The sequence below is a fragment of the Engraulis encrasicolus genome, chromosome 13 (assembly GCF_034702125.1).
Source record: "Engraulis encrasicolus isolate BLACKSEA-1 chromosome 13, IST_EnEncr_1.0, whole genome shotgun sequence".
Taxonomy (NCBI): Eukaryota; Metazoa; Chordata; class Actinopteri; order Clupeiformes; family Engraulidae; genus Engraulis; species Engraulis encrasicolus.
Genome location: NC_085869.1, coordinates 20,038,677 through 20,058,768, shown reverse-complemented (window position 1 = coordinate 20,058,768; position 20,092 = coordinate 20,038,677). Strand labels below are relative to the sequence as shown.

At 47.0% G+C, this 20,092-nt stretch overlaps 1 protein-coding gene across 3 annotated transcripts in view; it reads right to left on the bottom strand.

Moving 5' to 3' along the window:
* ppp1r9ala (protein phosphatase 1 regulatory subunit 9A-like A) overlaps positions 1–20,092 on the bottom strand; it is a 51,547-nt gene that overhangs the window by 13,976 nt on the left and 17,479 nt on the right. For 2 of the 3 annotated variants that reach the window (XM_063213404.1, XM_063213406.1), the window contains exons 3-14: positions 15,811–15,943; positions 14,979–15,099; positions 11,802–11,906; positions 8,175–8,304; positions 6,290–6,454; positions 4,870–4,923; positions 3,973–4,202; positions 3,146–3,242; positions 2,358–2,490; positions 1,192–1,343; positions 431–602; positions 111–281 (exon numbers count right to left, since the gene is read on the bottom strand). In XM_063213404.1, coding sequence (XP_063069474.1) covers positions 111–281; positions 431–602; positions 1,192–1,343; positions 2,358–2,490; positions 3,146–3,242; positions 3,973–4,202; positions 4,870–4,923; positions 6,290–6,454; positions 8,175–8,304; positions 11,802–11,906; positions 14,979–15,099; positions 15,811–15,943 — 1,663 coding nt within the window. Of the gene's footprint in view, positions 1–110; positions 282–430; positions 603–1,191; positions 1,345–2,357; positions 2,491–3,145; positions 3,243–3,972; positions 4,203–4,869; positions 4,924–6,289; positions 6,455–8,174; positions 8,305–11,801; positions 11,907–14,978; positions 15,100–15,810; positions 15,944–20,092 lie in introns of all 3 variants that reach the window. The other variant, XM_063213405.1, reaches the window with a different exon arrangement.

The window sequence follows — 20,092 nt, the reverse complement described above, 5'->3', positions numbered from 1 at the left end:
TATCCCAGCAGCGTTCTTCCTCCCCTCTCCCCTTCCCTCTTGCCCCTTTGCACAATCTACATAACCAAACCAAACAGCATGCCCCAACAGTGTTCCTCCTCTCCCCTCACCTCTTGCCTCTTTGCCCTTGCCCTTGGACTCCCTCTTCTTGACGTTCCTCAGGAATCCGGAGGGGGAGCTGGGGGAGGCGGCGGTGTCTTTCGGAGGGGACAGACTCCCGCTGTCTCCGCTCTCCATGCTGGCCCTCTGGTCGGCCTGCGCCGGGGAGGACGGGGAGGACCCTGAGAGTAGGGGTATAAATAATAATCAATCTGAATCGGTGCATCGATCCTAAAGCCCACGATTCGATTCGAAGTACTGAAAAAAAATGAATCACTGGCCTAAGAAATCGGTATCGAATCGCCACGAAGGTTGCGATTTCCACCCCTACCTGAGAGACTGGGGCTCTCGCCTGAAGCCTCCCCCCCTGGGCTCAGCTCCTCCTTGCGGCCGTTGCTCCCGGCCTGGCCACCCAGGGGCACCGGCAGGGACAGGCTCTCCTGGATGGAGCGCCGCCTCAAGCGGGGCACCTCGGGACTCGGAGAATCCTCCTCCTCATTGTCCTGCAGAGGACAGAAAAGAGACATTCAAGACTCATCCCACAATCATGGCGGTAACTACCATTGAGGACACAGCGGTCATGTGATTCATGTCCTCTGTATTTTTTTTTACAGAAATGCATGGTCCCGCACACTGACCATTTCGCTGTTCTTTCTTTAATAAACAACGTTTCGGTACTAGACGTTCATCAGGCAATCTCCAGAGATTGCCTGACCATTTCGCACACTGATCACATATTGCTGATGTACAATACAGGTGTACATGGTTTCATATTGATCTCATATCTTTAATACAATCGCGCACTTAAGCGAAGATTAACCCATTTTAGTCTGGATCGAAATATACGCTGCATTCAGGCTCTTGAGATTTGAGGTTTTTTATTAAGAATGTGGGTATGTTAGTGCTGAATGAACACATTATAAAGCAAGATGAGGGTTCTAGCTTTTAAATGCAGGCTGAGATATTTAGGTTTTAATAGGAAGAGGGCACCTTTTCCCTAAAAGGGCATAGGCTAAAATGGGTTAAGTCAGACATACAGTATAGTGCGGTATAAGATGCTTGAGAAGACCCAAATGGTGGACCTGCACTGACCTCGGACGGGCAAGAGGTTGCCCCGATCGCTTCTCTGAGTTTGGTGCGTGAGGGCGGCTGCCTCTTGGCCTTCTGGGCCAGCTGGCCCTTGGCACGGTGGGCACTGGTGTCCAGACGCTCCGTCTCCGGCACCAGCTCATTCCAGTCCGCATCTGGGGACAATTCAGCCATCCGTACGTCATTCACCGTCATCACTGCATGGACAACTATAAGCTCTTAAAGCATACTCATTCATGGCTGCATTTCTGGACTTGCCTGGTTTTTAAAAAAAAAGATTTTTTTTGTTCTTTTTCGACTTTATTCGACAGGACAGCGTGAGAGGTGGACAGGAAGCGAATTGGAGGAGAGACGGGGAGGGGTCGGCAAAGGACCCGGGCCGGGAATTGAACCTGGGTCAGCCGCATGGTAGATGAGTGCCCTACCGGTTGGCCCCGGCAGGGCCTCTTGACTTGACTTTTAATCACGTTCAACTGCCCCATGGTGGTGGCATGTCAAAACATTTCACATTACAGGTTTTCTTTGTGTGAAAAATAACACGGACCTGGCACTGAAACTTCAACTTTAAAACTTGATGTTCTCAGTCACGCTAATTCAAATAAAGCCCTTGGCTCTGTGCTAATGTATGCCTCATTAGGTATAGTGGCTGGCTGGTGGGTAATACGGTCTCCTCTGGCACATCACCGTACGGCCCCTGTGATACAGGAGAACCCTGGCAGAGCCCGTCGGGATGCCAAGGAGGGCCAGCTAGCTCACACTGAGCCGATATCCAGCGCCAGCTCCACCTCCACTCATTAAGAGATATGGAGACAGTCAGAGATGGGAGGGAGGGCGAGAGGGAGGGAGAGGGAGGGGGAGAGAGAGAGAGAGAGAGAGAGAGAGAGAGAGAGAGAGAGAGAGAGAGAGAGAGAGAGAGAGAGAGAGGACGTGAGAGCAAGAAAAAGAGGGAGGGAGAGAGAGGATGTGAGAGCAAGAAAAAGAGGAAGGGAGAGAGAGAGAGAGAGAGAGAGAGAGAGAGAGAGAGAGAGAGAGAGAGAGAGAGAGAGAGAGAGAGAGAGAGAGAGAGAGAGAGAGAGAGAGAGAGAGAGAGAGAGAGAAAGAGCGGTGGGTGGGTGGTGGAAGGAACGGTTGGGTTGGGAAGGGAAGGTAAGGGGGTGCCTATTTCCTACCCAGCAGCAGTGAGTCTGTGGAGCGAGTGTTCTCTGTTGGGCTGCCCTCCTCCTGGCTGATGCTCTGGCTCTCCCCCGCCAGCAGAGAAGCAGAGGCCTCGGTGGAGAAGGCCTTCGACTCCAATACCGATAACTAGAGAGAGGAGGAGAGAGAGAGGGAGAGAGAGAGGGGGGGGAGACAGACAGACAGACAGACAGAGAGAGAGAGAGACAGACAGACAGAGAGAGAGAGAGAGAGAGAGAGAGAGAGAGAGAGAGAGAGAGAGAGAGAGAGAGAGAGAGAGAGAGAGAGAGAGAGAGCTAGCGAGCGAGCGAGAGACGGTTTTGGGGGGGGGGCAGCAGAATGAGAAGTGTGAGAGGAGAGAGTTTAGTGAGTGAGTGAGTGAGAGGGAGGGAAGGCATGGAAAAGAGGGAAAAAGGAGAAAGGCTTATTAGGGAGGGCTCAGCTGCAGAGAACTGCTCCTGGCAGCCTACAGACACACTCTTTTTCTCAGACACACACATGCAGACAGACACACACACAGACACACAGACAGACAGGCACACACGCAGGACAGACGCACTCTTTTTCTCAGACACACACATGCAGACAGACAGACAGACAGACACACACACACACACACACAGACACTCTTTTTCTCAGACACACACATGCAGACAGACACACACAGACGCACAAACACACGCAGAGAGATAGACACACACAAACAAATGCAGACAGAGAGAGCCACTATGCCCCTCTCCTCTCCTCTCCCCTTCCCTCTCCTCTCCTCTCCTCTCCTCCTCACCCTCTCCTGCAGGCTGTCCAGCTGGCCTTTGTACCAGGCCTCCCTCTCATCCAGCGCTCGCTTCAGCTCCTCCTCGCGCTTCACAAAGTCGATCTCCCTGGAAGCAGATGAAACAGCCGTGAGTGAAACAAATTCTCCCCAATCAAAGGGCCTTTCAGGAAAAACAAGTCATCACAATAACCTTCTCATTCATTTCCTTTCCCCGTGCGTTTATCACAGGAGAGCTACAGAGTGGAAAAACAAGCACAAGGTGGAGAGACTCATTCATCCAAGTCATACTATCTAAAGAGTTTAGTTCTTAGTAAGCAAGAGCTGGATGACTTCCTGCAGCTTGAAGACGTTTCACTCCTCATTCCAGTCTTGACGTTTCTCTCACATATGGACATGTGACTCATTTGTCAAATGGTCTAAAAGGCAGGGGTTTAGGATATGGACTCCATGCATTTCCTGCCTCAACCAGAAATGAAGAAGCTCCTTGGAATGAGGAGTGACATGCTTTCAAACTCAAAGAAGAGGTCAAGTTACTTACAGTCTTTGTATAATGTAATGTGTCTTGTGAATAGTCTTGAGATGTGATGCTCTGTGTATGTCCTGTGTTAAATGGGTCTTGCTCAGGGATGCAAAATGAATTTCAGTGTAAACTGACAATAAAGTATTATCATATCGTATCGTATAAGTGCACACAAGCATTTCAAGCTTCTTTGGACAAAACCAGTGAATGGGTAGTGACTCAAGAAAACCGCTACCGAGCCACAGTGGCCATATGGGCAAAAAAAAAACGTTATTGCCAAACCCTGCTCGGGACTGAAGCTTTGTGCTTTTCTCACTTCTGCTGGTAGTCCTTGAGCAGCTTTTTGGCCTTGTTGTACTTCTTGTCCAGGGCCTCGTACTGGCTCTGTGTCTCGGTCAGCTGATCGCTGACGCTCTTGCACAGGGCCTGCGACTCCAGCCAGAACTTTTCCATCTTCTCCATCTTGTCGCTGTTCTCCGCAATGCTCTCCTGCAGCTCCACCTCCCGCGTCTCCCACGACGACCGCTCGTCCTCCATGTCCCGCAGCTGAGGGGCGGAAGGAACAAGCCAAAAATTCAATTCATTTTCAATTGAATTCATTTTCAATTCATTTCAATTGAATTCATTCTCAGTTCCATTCATTTTCAATTCAATTCAGGGTTTCGTCCAGGTACATTTGTAAACACCATCGTCAAGTCACTCCATCATCCATAACCCAATGGCCTGGGAAATCCCATGCTGCTTTGCACAACAGTTCAAATCTGAAAGACAGCATGGAATCTACCCCTCAGCAAGGGTACTAGTTCTTGGGCTACAATCAGAAAGCGGGGAGAAGTGGCGAGGAGGACATGAGATTTTCTTTCTTTGGCGGACATCACATTAGTTTGCTCCAGCTACTACATTTGTTAAAAAAACACAGTCAAGTCACGGACAGGTCTTCCAAACCAAGAGCATTTAGATCGCCTACAAACTGTCCAACTTTTGTCCATAAAAGTATTTATGAGCAATACTTGGATGACAGTGGCTGACAAATCAGTTCATGTGAGTGTACTGAAAGGGAGCTTGCTGTGGCAGCAGGACTGTTTAAAGTCCTGTCTCCAATAAACAGCTGCTCTCCCCCAGAGTGGCTCTGACATAAGAGGGATGTGGAGACATTATTAGCATTGAGTGGAGACAGTTGAGAAGGATTAACGCCAGCACAACACTGTCTTACCTTCTCCTTCATTTGGCTCAGCTCTACTGCTGCAATGCTGTGCTTGATCTGGAGCTGTAGGCAAGAACAGAGATATTTAATTTTTAAAAACAAAAGTATTATTAATTCTCAAACCTAATGGACTGCATTACACACATTCATATGTATGAATAAAGTTTTTCTCTACTCTTTAGCACATTGAATGACAGTTATGAATGATAATGTGCTATACAAATAATTTTGATTGATTGATTGATTGATTGATTGATTGATTGATTGATTGATTGATTAACTGATTTGAGCTGTTATGCAACAGTTAGGGCCGGTCAACCAATTCGGCAATCTGTTGAGACGAGACGCATTTAAGCATCACAAGCCATTCCATAAGGATCAGTGCTGGGCAACCTGACTTCAGCAACTCTTGTAAACATACAGTACAATGCTGCAAACCTAATATTTATAACAAAACTGATGGGATTTCAACAATTAAATCGCATGTGAAGACCTCAGCAACTGCATGGCATTTAAGTATTCAAACGGCAACAAAGGCCTAAAGTACATCCAACTACAAGGCAAGCAAGAATTATGTAACAAACCATGAAAAAATTGTGATACACGTGATTTGGAATATGTGGTACAAGATTGTAGCTTTTGAGTACAGTGCAGCCATCACCAACACAATGCTATTGACTTTCTAATTTCCGAAAGAAAATATTACTATTGTGGTCTGAGGCTACAGATTCGTATCCCACTGTGGTTGGTTTGTGGTATGTTTTTGTTACCTCTTTGTTGAAGGTGAAGATTGTGCACATGGAAACAAAGAAAAGTCTGCGACACCAAGCTCCCGTTTCTCTTATTTTAATGTGATGTTTCAGGCAGCGTGCCCTTCATCAGACATGATGTCTGTCTGATGAAGGGCATGCTGCCCGAAACGTCACATTAAAATAAAAGAAACAGGAGCTTGGTGTTGCAGACTTTTCTTTGTTTCTATGTGATTTTTTCTAGTCCTGCACCCAATCTTTTTGAGATGGATGTGCGTGTTTTTCTCTTTTTGACAATTGAAGATTGTGCACATCCCAGGAAAAGGTGCTGGACAAAGGCTGACAGTAATTTAAGAGTGAGGAGTCCGTACACTTTAAATTGATTTTTCTTTGTTTCTTTATTCCATGGTAGGATAGGGTGACAACTGAGGATAAAGACAACAGTCGAAACATCATCCTATCCTGCCATGGAATAAAGAAACAAAGAAAAATGAAGTGTGCGGATGTAACCAAGGCCAACTATCAGAGTGTGGCGTGGAATGCAAGTAAACCTCCCTCCCGTAGCCTCATACAGTATCGGTAGCGCTGCCCGATCCGATGCGTTGACCAGGAAGTGGCGAGCTCAAAACCCGAGGGGCAGACTGCGCAGGAACAGGTCACACGGACTCCTCATTCCCTACCTCTTTGAACTTGAAGCTGAGCTGGGCAGCGTCCATGTTGGTGGGCAGGAACAGGGCCTCGTTTTCGGGAAGGTCGTACACCTCCACTCTGCTGCGGCCGCTGAAGCTGGACGCCAGGATGCCCTCCTCCTCCTCCTCACCGTCTTCGTCCTCGTAATGATCGTCCTGGAAAGGAAGTACTGAATTATAAGTAGTGCTGTTACAAAATAAAAAAGTATAATTTTGAAAATGTCATTTTGAGCTCCTCAGATGAGGAACAAAACATCTTTCAAGTTCAAAGAAGAAGTCCAGTTGCTTACAACTAAACACCTTGGATAATGTCAAAAGGTGGACGCATGAATATCTTCACAGGACAACATAAAACGACAACATTAAAAGGGGCCATGTTTGATATCAGCAGGGGTCCTGATAGCAGAGTGTGTGCTCCATAGGGGGTGCCCGTGTTGTCATATGGATGCCTGTGCAGGGTGAGCAAGGCCAGGCTGCAGCAGGAGGAAGCCTGGGGGGGCTTTATCAGCATGTTCCACTGACACAAACATGGGTGGTGACCAGGGAAAAACAAGCATCGCACCGCGCCACAGTGCAGTGCAAACACACACACACACACACACACACACACACACACACACACACACACACACACACACACACACACACACACACACACACACACACACACACACACACACACACACACACACACACACACACACACACACACACACACACACAGAGCAATGCACAGACAGACAGACAGACACACACACAAAAACACACACACACACACACAGACAGCAATAGACAGACAGAGGCAGGCAGGCAGGCAGACAGACATACAGACAGACACACACACACACACACACACACGCACACGCACACGCACACACACACACACGCACACGCACACGCACACGCACACACACACACACAGCAGTCGTGGTATTTATTTTGCATGGTCACACTACAGAGAAATTCCTCTTCCCCCAAAATTTGACTGTGTCTGGTTTGATCTTAATGCTAATAACGAATACACACAAAAGACCGAAAGGTACAACAACTTCAAAGCCATCTACTGTACCTTCGTCTTTCTCTGAAGGGCCTCAGTTGATCCAAGTGCTACTGTGATTTCAGTGTTACTCACACCTTCCTGTTAGGAGTGCTCAAGTCGGTCTGTGTGTTCTTGCGTCTGAGTATAATTGTATAAATGGCTAACTCAGGGGTGTGTCCAGCGGCGCCTGGCCTATCTGACTCACTTCCTTGGTGGACTGCTCAGAGGGGTCGAAATATATACAGTATGTGAAATAATAATAATTGAAAAAGTTACAGCTAATAGTAGAGATACTGGCAGTGTGATGTTATTAGTATTTGTTGACTACCTAAACCTTTAAATTGTGCTTTTATGCGTGTCATGTTTGTATGTCTCTGATGTAAGATGGCATGGTGTTCTACTGAGGTGCAGGAGGAAAAGCAGACAAAGCCAAAAAGGCATTTTCTCATCAGAATTACACAGTCACCTCTAATTTTGTTTCTTGTAGATGCATTTGCAGATGAGCCTGTTATTTTTACGAACCATAATTTAGGTGCATATATACTGTATATTGCCATTATTATTTTTGTGATAGGATAATGAGGGAGACAGACAGGAAATGAGTCGGGAGACAGATGGGGAGGGATTGGCAAATAACCCGGGCCGAAATCGAACCCGGGTCACCGGTGTAGCAGGCCAGTGCCCTACCGTTAGAGCCACGGCAGGGCCAACAAACTGTCCTTAAATGGAGGGAGCATGCCTATTGATTACATGATGATGTTTAGCCTATTGATTACATGATGATGTTTAGCCTATTGATTACATGATGATGTTTAGCCATGGTTAGGTCAGCCTCACCTCCTCGGTGGACTGCTCGTAGGGGTCGTCCAGCTGCTGCTGCTGGTGGTTCCTCTCCTGCTCCAGGGTCTCGCTGATCAGACGAGCCACCTCGCTCTGCGTACCAGGCTTCTCTCGACCAATCAGGAACCTGGATGGAGTCAGATTGACAGCTACACTAAGTGGGATACTGGAAGGACAGATAGACAGACACCAATATCTCTCCTCTCATCTCTTCCTGCTTAATTGGTTAACATAGCCCCATAATGCATGCCGTTCCACCAGTAGAAGGCTGTTATAGTCATTCCCTGTGTCTCAATCCACGCACTTGTGCACTTCGGGCACTGTGTTTCAGTGCCTAGGGCGCTCACGCTGAAAATTTCGGTTGAGCCAGTGCACTGAAAGTGCCAGGATGATCCCCTAACAATGGCGGAAAAATGCAGTGCTTGAATGATGGCGGCCATGTTGACAATGACATGGAGGAAACGTGGCTTTCAGTTCAGTAGAAGAGTTTGGTCAACAGTCTCCTAATTCTGTAAGTAATGTTGATGGGATACAAAACTTTTCATGCCGACCCAAGTATTGTATGTGTGATTGTTGCCTTTTGGTGTGAAGGAAATGTAAATACAAGCACCAGACGCCGTGCATTGTACACAGTAGCCAACTGATATCTTGGCGAGCTAATGCCATGCTCAGCCGTCACTTCCACTTTTCCACGACACTATGCACTAAAGACCTCAGTGCGCTGTGTGCACTGTGCACTGACACAAGTGCGTGATTCGAGACATAGGGAATGAAAATATAACTAAAATAGTAGCGTAACACAGGGCCTTTAGTAATGCACTACGACTTGGTCATTGCCATTCTGGTAACATCACATTTTATAATGCTGTGTTTTAACGGGTTAAAAGAGTCAGTCAGATTGACAGCTTTCCAAAAGAATTGTGTTAGAAGGTCTAATAAAGTTCATAGGCAAAGGTGAAAGAAAAAGCAGGAAAATATATGCAGCATATCGTGTGCTAGAGTTATCCATGGTGAAATTGGCTTTACACATACATTTCAAATGCCTTATTCATCAGGGAATAACACATATATATTCCAGTATATAAACACCAATCCATATCTTCACTTGTCTTCCTGGTTAACTAAACCAGTGTTTCCCAACCTTTTTTGTCTTGCGTACCCCTTACGCCTCTTAGTTGTTCCATGAGTACCCCCTTTTTCATGTTCTATATTGCTTTCTCTGTCCTGATGTGACTGCTCCATACATTTGTTATAATAACATTTTTCCAAGTACCCCCTGGAGTGTGCTTGCATACCCCTAGTGGTACACGTACCCCTGGTTGGGAATCACTGAACTAAACACACCCACAAGGCTGTATGACTGTACTACCGTCCTCCTCCAGTCTGGTATGACGGACCCAGGAAGTGAACAAGTACTGCTTGTCCACATTCGTTTGTGTGGGTCCAAATGTCTATGATTCATTTACTTGCAGTAAAGCATTATATACACACACACCAGTTCTGTTTCAACTGCTGGACATAAGCACTGTGATCATTCACAACATCCATGTCAAAACATACGGTTGTAAATATACAATTAGCCGCTGCTGCGTCAGGCCTGACTGTAAAGCATGTTATTAGCGCCACACACTTGGTGATTACAGTAACATGCGTCACGTCAGGCTGACAGAAGCTCTGCTCCGGCAAGTATGATGGGATGAGTTGCCTGGCTGGTCTGATGACTCACTTTTTTTGTGAATGTACTGTATTGTTATTGCACTTGGATTAACACGCACGCGCACACACAGACACACACCAACATGATCTCCAAAAATTCCGTGCTCCTGGACACGGATGGTAAGGGCACAAAATCTGTGTCCAGGAGCACGGATTTTGCCAAAATTCCGTGCTCCTGGACACGGAATTGTTTTCCGTGCTCCTGGACACGGAATTGCTTGAAGTGCTTTCTATAGGCTATTTCCACAGTCTTGTGTTTTCTCAGGATTTTTCTAATTTCAAATATTTTGTCTAAAAAAAAAACATTTCTTACTGACAGGTTAGGGTTAGGCATTGTTTTGGTCTGGGCACAGCTAGTTTTCTTTCATTCATTATATGAGTTTGATAGCCTAGCAACCAACTGGAAAAGGTATTTCTCAAAAATATGTCTTTAATGACAGGTTAAGGTTAGGGAATGTTTTGGTCAGGGCACAACTTAAATTGCTATAGCATTATTTTGTTTAGGATTAGCATTTGGTATGTATTTTCTAATGATAGAGTTAACACAGTGCTGTGGTAATAGCCTATAGAAAGCACTTCAAACAATTCCGTGTCCAGGAGCACGGAAAACAATTCCGTGTCCAGGAGCACGGAATTTTGGCAAAATCTGTGCTCCTGGACACGGATCTCGTGTCCTTATCTATGATTTTTTTGAGATCAGGCTGCACACACACAAACACACACAAAAACACACAAAACCACACACACTCACACGCAATGTAATGTCATGTGAAAGAGAAAGCTAGAGTTTGTGTGTGTGTGTGTGTGTGTGTGTGTGTGTGTGTGTGTGTGTGTGTGTGTGTGTGTGTGTGTGTGTGTGTGTGTGTGTGTGTGTGTGTGTGTGTGTGTGTGTTTGTGTGTAAATGGGAGATTACCCCTTCAGTGGCTGATACATTGTATTAACACACAAGGCTATAACTTGTGTGTTTACTTTTTTTCATCACTTGCTAATTTGGCTAGTAGATGTGAAATCTTACTAGCCAAACATGCACTCACCATCAGTGAAAGTGACTAGTAAGTTTTCTTTTCTACCAGCCAAAATGATTTTACACCAGCATTTGGTTGGTTGGATGGTGTTAATTTAAAGCCCTGTTGTTACATTGTTACACTACACTTAGCTGACGCTTGTATCCAAACTGACTAACACTTATTTAGGTTCAGGGTATTAGTTACAGGCCCTGGAGCAATGTGGGGTTAGGTGCCTTGCTCAAGGGCACTTCAGCCATGGATGAAGGTGCTGGTGAGGGTGGGATTTGAACCTGCAACCCTCTGATCTAAAGTCCACCGCTCTAACCTCTGAGCCATAGCTGCCCTGTTAGCACATCAACGAGACATAGGCTACATGTGACGTTGGAGCGGGGTCATCCCTATGTTCCCCAGGTCCTATGTTCCCCAGGTCCTATGTTCCCCGCAACCGGGGAACTTAGGACCCTTTTTGTCAAAAAAGGGTTCTATGTTCCTCGCTGCTTCCAAGTAGACTGCTGCCGGATGGCAAAGCGCATGTTGTTGTTGCACCTGTGACAGGTTAGGTTTAGGGATAGTTTTGGTCAGGGCACAATTTGAAAACTCAGAAACATTGCATTACTGACAGGTTAAGTTTAGAGATGGTGGCCCTGCCGTGACCAACCGGTAGGGTACTCGTCTGCCATGCGGCCGACCCGAGTCCTTTGCCAATCCCTCCCCATCCCTCTCCCCATTCGCTTCCTGTCCACCAAGTTTAGAGATGGTTTTGGAAAGGGTTAGATACAATGCGGGGAACATAGGACCCGGGGAATATAGGACCCAGTGAATATACTGTAGGACCCAGGGAATAAAGGACCCGGGAAACATAGGTACGCTCCCGTAGAAGCTAGCCTGCTGCAGACTCACTTGACGGTGCCCTTGGTGTTCTTCAGGACGGTGGCCGCGAAGAGCTGCGTGACCCCCACCAGGCTGATGCCGTCCACCTCCACGATCTGGTCATTCACCCCGATCCTGCACAGGAGGGAGAGATCGATGAAAAACATGCAAAAGACTAGAAGCACTCTGAGAGCGCAGACCTCCGCCAAGGAACCTGCTTGATAGAACATTTGACTCTGTTACACCTTAAGTCTGTCTGCCTTCTTTTTGTGGAGTTTCTGCAATTCAATTTCCGGTCACTAGGGACGTCTAGATTTATAGGCCAGCAATGGTGAAGAATCTTTAAAAAAGGTCCTGGTTCCGGTTCGTGCTCCGGATCACCACCAGAATTTAATCACTTGTTCCTTTGGTCATTACAAACAACTCCACAAAGTTTCAGTCAAATCCATTTGACCGTTTTTGAGTTATCCCGCTGACAGACAGACAAACAGACAGACAGACAAACCAACGCGACCAAAAACATTACCTCCTTGGCGGAGGTAAAGAAGGAAAAATCTACACACTGTTGCTGCTCACCGATTTACTGTATTCAACACATCGTTTCAACCTCAGGCGGTCTCGAATATCCAGACTCCCTTTCTCGGCCTATGCTTGTGGCCTCGCGTGTGGCTGACGCCCCAGCTAAAGTTTCAACTTTTGGCGGACTATTCTTTATTCACCATCCCCATTGCAAATGAGAAAATGACATGATGTCGTCAGTGACATCATCACAAGGCCACAAGCAGGAGTTATGATATTAGAAAGAGCCCCTAATATCCGCACACCAAGCAGCTCCCTCACTTTGATGATGAAGACCTTTATTTGGTTCAAACAAGCAGCTTCAGCAAAGGCATCACAGAGAGGGAGCTGTTGGGTGTGTGTAGTCGGGTTAGTACCTGGGGACCACATGCTGATGGAGAGGAGGGAGGATCACAGATGCAGCAGACCTGCTTGGCAGCACAACAAACAAGACAGAGAGGTTCCTGTGTGCGCGCGCGCATGTGTATGTGTGTGTGTGTGTGTGTGTGTGTGTGTGTGTGTGTGTGTGTGTGTGTGTGTGTGTGTGTGTGTGTGTGTGTGTAGGAAATGGCTGATGACTTTGCTTCCAGGCATGCCGCTTTGCTCGACTCATGCTGACCCGTTCTCATGCCATGTGCTTAATTGGAGGGGTCAGTTTCTAAGGAGCTAGCTCATGTTATAAACAACAGATGCATGTCTTCATCATGTGCGTGTGGGTAAGTCATGGCCATATTGTACCATGGCTGTGTTTGTAACCTCAGTGGGACAAAGAGACAGCCAGAGCAAGAGACAGACACAGACAGATAGAAGGGCAGTCAGGAACAACGGATGCATGTCTTCATGTGCGTGTGGGTAAGTCATGGCCACATTGTACCATGGCTGTAGCCGGATTATCATCGACGTTCAAATCTCTTCGAGACTTGGTCTGACCAAGAGCATAACAATTAACATTTCCCAAACGGCATGGTTGACTAGTCTTCCTTGGTTTGCTTATGGTTGTTTGGATACCGACAAAGTGGGAGGAGTTCCCGTATTTTCAGAAAGTACTTGCATTGCTCTTGACCTGACTAGTTGCAACCAGTGGTGTAGTCTACTTTTTTATGGTGGGTATACTGTATATTTGAGCATTTTTTTAAGTGGGTATACTGTATACCTGTATATTTGTGCTATTCAAAACAATGGATCAATCAATTTTAAGGGGGTATACTGAAATCCCTGAAATTTAGAAGTGGGTATACTCTGTATACCCGCGTTCTACGTAGACTACACCACTGGTTGCAACGCTATAAGTGTTGCGTCACTAGGAGGGCACAGCCTGGTTACCATGGCTGTGCGTAACCTCAGCGGGAGAAAGAGACAGTCAGTCAGATAGATAGATAGAGGGGCAGCAGGGGAAAAACAGAAACACTAAGAGACTTGAGGTTTTCCCTCTATGGTAGAGACCAGAGAGGAAGTTGCTATTTTCTTTAGCTGCCCACGAGGGTTATAAATACAGTACAGCCGGCTGTTTGGAAACAGCCTCCCCCTCTGGGGGAGATAAGGCCTGAGTGTGAGCCCTGACATCTGACTACAATGAGCCGCCACTGACTAATGGGGGAGGATAATGTGGACCAGCACCACAGCAGCACCACAGCAGCACAGCAGCAGCAGAAACAGCCACTGGGTAATGGGGGAGGATAATGTGTACCAGTCCAGCACCACAGCAGCAGCACCACCACCACAGCACCAGCAGCACACAGCAGCAGCAAGAGCCACTGGGCAATGTCCGTTACAGGAGGAGGACAGAGAGGAGGTGAGAGAGAGAGAGAGAGAGAGAGAGAGAGAGAGAGAGAGAGAACGAGAGAGACAGACGCACACACACACAGGCAGACGGACAGACAGACAGACAGACAGACAGACAGACAGACAGACAGACAGACACAGAGACAAACAGAAAGACAGACAGACAGACAGAGACAGACAGACACAGAGACAGAGACAGAGACAAACAGAAAGACCAACAGTGAGACCAAACACAGAGACAGACAGAGAGTGGGAGGAGAGAGAGAGGGAGGGGGAGAGAGAGAAAGAGACTGAGACTAAGTAGAAAAGGAGAGATAAGAGACAGCGGTGTAGGAGGACAAGATTTACTGTACCAGTTCTGGAAACCACAGATTCCTTAAGCACTTCATCTCATCTCATCTCATCTCATCCCCTTCACTACTAAGTCTTGATAGAGCAGTGTTTCTCAATTTTTTCAGACCAAGGAACACTTTGTCCTCCCAGAAATGTTCAGAGACTAACTGTCAACTGAATTGACAGTTGACGGGTGCTAATTAGACACTGCTAATTTCGATGTAGATCACTTACTTTTTATTCACATTTACAAGCCTGTCTTATTGTGGGGAAAATATGACTTCAGCTATGTTCAGTTTTGTAATAATATAATAATAGAGTAATAATATAATATGTAAAAAATATTGTAGTAATAACAATAATATAATAATATTGTAATAATAAGCCTTCTTGTAAAAATACAGCCTACTGCTAGATTGTCATGGAAAAGTAGAAATACCCTTGCGGACCAGGGATCACCTGAGCTCTGTCGCGAACCCCCAGTTGTCCCCGGACCACACTTTGAGAATCACTGTGATAGAGGGAGAGTCTTACCGTCCATCGCTCTCTGCCGCTCCTCCTTCTGTTATGGTCTTCACGAAGATCCCCAGCTTTTCCAGACCTTGGTCCGCCCCCACTCCCATTCCAATGATACTGATGCCCAGACCATTGTCTCCTGGAAGACGGAGAGCAGCCCAGCGGGAGAGATAGAAATGTACATATCCAAGTCAAATGACTGTTTTTATGGGTAAGACCATATAGGCTGATATTGGTTTACTATAGAGACCAACGTTTTAAGTTAGAGAAGTCATTGGTCTATATTACACATTATGTATTAGTCTATGTAGTACACAGTATTAAAGCTGCCATCTGTAAGTTGTCCTGTTGACAAATACAAAGCCTCAATTCTGGGATTTTCAGAAATTGAACACCTGAAGTTGAAAAATGCTAAATCTGCAGTCCCTAAACACGCACGATTAACGATGTTAGAAAAAAAAAAAAAAAAATCAACTTCCTGCTCTGTCTTCCAAAATGCCAGCGAATTCGTGTGATTGGGCATCTACCCACACCTGTTTGGTTGAGCTAATCAAGGAAACAAAATGTTTGTAAACTAGACTACAGGCTTTGGAGGGAGCAAGAGAACTCATCTTTTTTTCCCAAATTGGCTACTTCACGTACTACTTTCAGAATCCCATGGTAGTTCAAAATAATTTCACTAAAGACAAATCGCAGACTTCCGCTTTAAGTATGTTAAGTGATAGAGGTTGTTCTAACGTCAGTTTTTGGTGTTGAAGTTTGAATATGGTCCATGCATATGAAGTGTATTCTACTATTCTGTGTTTGAGGTTGTGACTTGAGGGAATCTTGTCCACTCCTTGGTCCTCACCTTTCTCCATCTCCACAGGGAAGACGTCCATCTTCTCTACGCGCTTCTCCAGCTCGTATTCAGCGGAGGCTGCCACAGGGTCCACGTCGTCATTGCGCCGGTCGTAGTCCTCGTTGGAGTATGTGCTGAACACCTGCACGACAGACACACACACGCACACACACACACACACACACACACACACACACACACACACACACACACACACACACACGCACACACACACACACAGCTGCTCAGCTATTTGCTACTTGGAAACATCAGCACAGCAGAGCAGACTATTTAGTTACCCCTCCCCCCCACTCCACAAGTTCTGTCCCGGTAGCCCACACTGCACCTGCACCACCACCTCCACCTCCACCACCACCACCCTCTCCACAACCCCTAAGATCCAACGTCAACAAATCCTCCATCTACTTTGGAGAGGGTCCACATTATTAAAGTTTGATGAACAAGGACCATGGAAACCATAAGGGCAGGCGTCCTCCTGCACACACCACACCACACAAGCATCATCCAAGACGTGTGTGCTGTGTATCCGCTATTGTTGTCTGCAGCCAAAAAATGAGCCCTTTAAAGTCTCTATAAAAGTTGACTGCAAACAGAACCTGCGAGCGCTGGGCTCGCTCAGCAGACAAAAGGCACTCTGTTGAGACGAGCCCTAAAAAGAGGTTTCATTAAGCATTTAAAGGATCCACGAGTTGAGCTGAGCGGAGTTGAGTCAAGTCGGCACGACGGACGGAGCCATCTTAGACCTCTCGCCAAGGACTCCTCAGATTCTCTTTTGGAACTGACAGAGGGGCTGCTTTTTCCCGGACGGAGGCTCGGAATTGCTTTCCCTGGCACAAGGGGCCCCCGGCTCAGCTCGGCTGCACTGCAGCCTAAAAACTAGGCCACAGCTGGGGAGGAGAGCGGGGCCAAAGGGGGGGTGGAGGAGGGAGAGGAGAGAGGGGGGGATGGATGCTGGAGGATCAATGCACAGGGGACATGACAGGTGATCTCTCCCAGTCGCTTACAAGACTTCTTCTATTTCCTCAGCATTACAGCCAAGAAATCTAATTAAGCCGTTGCCAAATAGCTTACGCCATTTGTTTCCAATGATGAACAAGAGGGGATGGAGAGAGGGAAGGAGGGAGGGAAGGAGGGAGGGAGCCAAGTCATTTGGTTCATCAGGTCTTCCTCAACGGGAGGTGTTTTTTTTTGCTCAGGACAGTCATATGGGTAAAGCATTAAGTCAGGGGAGACACTGGAGACGACAGCTCAGTGCCACGTGTGAATGAGTTACTAGCCGCCCTCTACGTTTTCGTCATTCCTCACTCCCAGACACACCCTGAGAAGATGTGGTGACCTCCCCCTCCCCCTCCCCCTCCACACACACACACACACACACACACACACACACACACACACACACACACACACACACACACACACACACACACACACACACACACACACACACACACACACACACACACACACACACACACACACACACACACACACACACACACTCCTACAAGGCGTTTGGATAATAAACCACAGATGACCTGGTCCTGAGGGAGGGTCAGGGTGGACGATGGTGTGAATGATGAGCAAAACTCCTCATCCTCTGAAGAGGGGTGTGGGGGTGGGGGGGGGCATGACACAGGACTTAGGAGAGCAAATGCACAGGGGATGACTGCATGCCTGGTCTCTCCAGGTCAAAGCTCTAGGATACGAACTCCTGGCCCAGAGTTTACTCAGCCAAAGCATTGAAGGGGGCATGACATAGGACATGAGAGAGCAAATGAAGAGTCTATTTTGTAGAATATTTTGTAGAATTTTGTTTATTGGCCATTCCAATGCATTGCATTGCAAAATGCATTTTATATAGGTTGAAAAAGTATGTTCTCAAAATATCTGAATGGCAAGAATTAACACACAGGTGATAGGACCACTGAACAGTCATTTTCAATAATACAATGCAAAAATCAAAAATGCTATACACCGATTTGCAAATAAACTCTTCAAATGCACAGGGGATGACTGCATGACTGCATGCCTGGTCTCTCCAGGTCATAGCTCTAGGATACCAACTCCTGGCCCAGAGTTTACTCAGCCAAAGTATTTGTTTACAAGGGCCTGACGACGGTAAGACAGAGTGCCGTTAAAAAGTAACAGTGCTCCGCTCACATGCCACACGCACACTGAGCCAGCTGAGCCGGCGTTAGTTCACCTCATACACATCCAGCCTGCTTTTGGAGCCCCGCCAAGGGCTGAACCCCTGACCCATGTGTTTATACAGCCACAAAAAAGCACCCATCTTTGGGGAGCATCTGAGAAGAGAGGTTGAATGAACAACCATGTGTTTTTGCCACTCCTAGAACCAGGGGACACCCAACAACCACAGTGAGGTTTGAGCGCCAGTTTGATCTATTCCACGCGCCCAACGGAGATCACGGAGGACTGCGGCCGCTGTCCCCTGAGTGTTCCCCAGATGGTGTCGAAGGCAGCTGAGCGTGAAAAAAATGTTTGCTCTCAGCAGATGAGTGCGAGCAAGAGAGAGAGAGAGAGAGAGAGAGAGAGAGAGGGAGAGAGAGAGAGGGAGAGAGAGAGTTGAGCGGAGCTTATAGTACTAGAGATTCGGAGGCCCCTGAGGGAGGCATGATGTAATTCACTAAACATTTCCACTACAGGCGAACACCGTCTACGGCTCTACATCCTGGAGCGTGTCGAGACCTGAGCGGCGGCGAGGAGCCACAGGCAACGTGTCCCCCCCACGCCCCCCTCCTCTCTTTTTACACACATCGCATAACTCATACTAGGCAAATCAGATAACGTGAGACAGCAGACATGAGATATGTTTTTTTCTTTCTCTAAAGTGTACTGGGAGGAAAGGAGGACGTGGCCACATCACAGCACGGCTCTTTCCTACTGCTCTCCTCCACCTCCTGCATCCACCACCATCTTCCTCCTCCACTACTTCCACCTCCTAGTCCTACCCCTTTACAGGAAGGAGACCTCAGCCACAGCCACAGCCACAACCACACCGTACAATCTTTTGTACTCTTGGATCGGTCTCTGGCTGTGTGTGTCCATTTCTTCCTCTTGCTGTGGTTTTCTAGTCCAGCACACTGTCCATTCTGTTCTTACCTGAATAACCTTGAAATATGCCACTAGTCATTAGATGTTTGCTTGTGGAATTGTGTGGGCCCTTGTTCTTACACTTTAATGCACTGTGGTGACATCCAATGCACCTGTCTTATTACAGAGATGGGTGGGTCGATTACGGTTGTTTTTTGGGCTCTGACGTCAGGTGGCACAACAAAATCTTTTTTCTTTTTTTTCTCCAGGATGTACAAAGGAAGGGGCACAACAAAATCTAATGCCCATAAATGAATGAGTAATTGGTGGTTGACATGCTTCTTAGATAGTCTAGTAAAAAACCAAACAAACAAAAAGAATCCACACAATAAACGCGCTAAGCCCCCCACATTTGGGCTTTCATGCCCATGGGGACCCCGGTTCGAGTCCGGACGGGGTCATTTCCCAATCCTCCCCCATCTCTCTCTCCCACTCACTTCCTGTCAGCATCTCATACTATCCTGTCAATAAAGGCATAAAAAGCCCCTTAAAAAAATAATCCACACAATAGTGGCACTGGCTGTCGTTTTGCCGCCTTGACGTGTGCTGCTACTGCTGAAACATCACTGACCCGTGCACAAGCAAATTTTCAGTAGGCTAGCAATGTTTTCCGTCTCCCAAAAGGATGGCCTCTTACTGTATGTCCAAGATGGGGAGAATACTACTGTGACCCCTGAGGCAATGACATGCCTGAACCCGTCACCCAGCTTGTTATGTCTCTGCTATGTCCCATTTCTCCAGCTAAGAGGTCCTATCCATCTCGGCTGACAAGCCACGTCGAAACCAACACCTCAACACACGCACGCTAAACTCTCATTTTTACAGCTGAGAAATACTGTATGCATATGACTTTGACAGCGCCACATTTTTTATTGCTTTTAATTTTAGGTTTTGGTAGAGGTCTACGCTGTTAGAATCACAATAGGTTGTGGGTGACCCATGAAAAATAATTATCCTATAAACTAGCGCATGCGAGTGAAGAAATGTCACTAAGGGAGTGTAGAAAAAGACATTGTGGTTTGGTATTAATAAGGCTGTGTGTGTGTGTGTGTGTGTGTGTGTGTGTGCGTGCGTGCGTGCCAGGGTTCTGCCATGTTCCAGTCTGAGGACAGTTCCCGTGGTGAACCAACAGCCTCTCTACTCTGCTCACACTTTT